Source organism: Nanorana parkeri, unplaced genomic scaffold, assembly GCF_000935625.1.
Source record: "Nanorana parkeri isolate BGI_ZX_2015 unplaced genomic scaffold, ASM93562v1 scaffold371, whole genome shotgun sequence".
Lineage (NCBI taxonomy): Eukaryota > Metazoa > Chordata > Amphibia > Anura > Dicroglossidae > Nanorana > Nanorana parkeri.
Window position 1 is genome coordinate 548,083 of NW_017306639.1, and position 2,135 is coordinate 550,217.

At 51.0% G+C, this 2,135-nt stretch overlaps 1 protein-coding gene across 4 annotated transcripts in view; it reads left to right on the forward strand.

Moving 5' to 3' along the window:
- The window catches only part of ST3GAL3 (ST3 beta-galactoside alpha-2,3-sialyltransferase 3), a 239,790-nt gene that overhangs the window by 199,690 nt on the left and 37,965 nt on the right, over positions 1-2,135 (forward strand). For all 4 annotated transcript variants that reach the window (XM_018558973.1, XM_018558971.1, XM_018558974.1 and 1 more), the window contains one exon: positions 1,485-1,548. In XM_018558973.1, coding sequence (XP_018414475.1) covers positions 1,485-1,548 — 64 coding nt within the window. The remainder of the gene's footprint in view (positions 1-1,484; positions 1,549-2,135) is intronic.

A 2,135-nucleotide genomic window follows, 5' to 3' on the forward strand; every position in this document is an offset into this window, starting at 1 on the left:
GAAGATCTGTATACATTATTATAGACATGGACACATTCATTGGGCCCCTTACAGCTCATTGATACAATGCTTCATGCTCAATATAAACAGGTGTCTCATGTCTACTATGGGAAATGTTATATAAAACATAAATACAAACACACACACGTTGCATGCACCTCATGCATTGTCCTCATACAAGAGTCCTGTGTATTCTTCTGGAATCTCGGTGAGCTTTGTGTATTTCTCCCAGATCTGTGCAGTAATCCCGTGTGAGACTCGGAGCTTCCTGTAATACAGACCGGTCACTGCTGCTCTCTCTCTGCTTGTGCAGGGTGACTGGGCTTGTCTCCGCCCCCTCCTGTAATAAAGACCGGTCACTGCCGCTCTCTCTGCTTGTGCAGGGTGACTGGTCATGTCTCCGCCCCCTCCTGTAATAAAGACCGCTCACTGCTGCTCCCTCTGCTTGTGCAGGGTGACTGGTCATGTCGTTCATGTTTCCGCATTGCTGCCAGAAAGACAATTTGTGTTATAAGAGTGCCATCGCGGAGTGTGTAACCTTGCAGCGCCGGCTCTGTACTCCCGCTCCTGCCAGGCTGGCTGAGTCACTTCAATCAGGAGAAAGTCCCGTTACTTCACTGGGGGCAAATTCTTATTTCCCATTTATTTGTCTTTTTTGGTGCGTGGCTCACATTCATACATTCCTCTACATATACCTATCTGTATACCAGGCAGTGCAGTCAACATTCCTGCTGAGCAACTTCTGATTTTATTACATAGCACAGGGATGGTGGGGGCCCCTCATAATGGGCACAGCGGGAGTACAGACCCGGGAACTCAGCACAGGGATGGTGGGAGCTCCTCATAATGGGCACAGCGGGTGTACAGACCCGGGAACTCAGCACAGGGATGGTGGGAGCTCCTCAAAATGGGCACAGCGGGTGTACAGACCCGGGGGTATTGTTGGTGCCGGAGTTCTGCTGTAACATGGTAGCACCTCAATGCACACGGTTTGGGGCAGGTTGTCCCGTGTTCTGCCTCCTCATAGCCTGCAGTGAGATGACATGTGATGGGATGTTTGTACGTCTCGGTCTCTGGCGGTAGACACACGGATGCCAGTTAATGTCGGTCTTCCTTCCCCCGGGCTCCGGATAAGTAGTTTGGATAACGCCGATGCCGGTAAAGTTCGCGGCTCTCCCACAATCACATTATCTGAATGCTGGAAAAAGGTGGATTCCGGATTAATCCCTCCTGTCACCGGCGATCCCTCCGCAGGCTGCGCGTATTTGTAGAACTCGGCGAGTGTCAAAGTACTTAGCTGCGCGCTTATCCAAATACCCGGAGCCGGGAAGCAGGCTCGTCTGCCCCCAGGAGCCGACCATCTATAGACCTGACGACAGATCCGCTCAGCTCCTGGGACTCCGTCGTTTTACTCTTTACTGTAAATCTTTTTTGTTTTCCCGTCTGTTGCCTTTCACTCACATCGCATTCCTTCTATTGTGCAGATAACCTGATCAAGGCAATCCTGTCCGCTACCAAGGAATATCGCCTGACACCGGCACTCGACAGGTACAAACCTCCCTGTGTGTGTGTTTATGATGAGAGATATGGAAATGTTCACTTTACAGGCTAGGGGTATGTACAGACTGATATATGGGAGGGGGGGGCATCATTTCCCAGAACAGGTCTGCGCAACTGAATGAGGGGAGAATTAAAGCGGAACTCCGGGATCAGCAGATATTGTCCTCATACAAGAGTCCAGTGTATTCTTTTTGAATCTTGGTGGGCTTTGTGTATTTCTTCCAGATCTGTGCAGTAATCCCGTGTGAGACTTGGAGCTTCCTGTAATAAATACCGGTCACGGCTGCTCTCCCTCCTTGTGCAGGGTGACTGGTCTTGTCTCCGCCCCCTCCTGTAATAAAGACCGCTCACTGCTGCTCGCTCTCCTTGTGCAGGGTGACTGGTCTTGTCTCCGCCCCCTCGTGTAATAAAGACCGGTCACGCCTGCTCTCTCTCCTTGTGCAGGATGACTGGTCTTGTCTCCCGATAAGAGGAACAAACAGCAAAAATCATCCTACTGTGTGATCAGGAACATTAGAGTGTCAGCTCCTCTGTACAGAGACTGATGTGACTGTGGGGGGACAGTCCCGATGCGG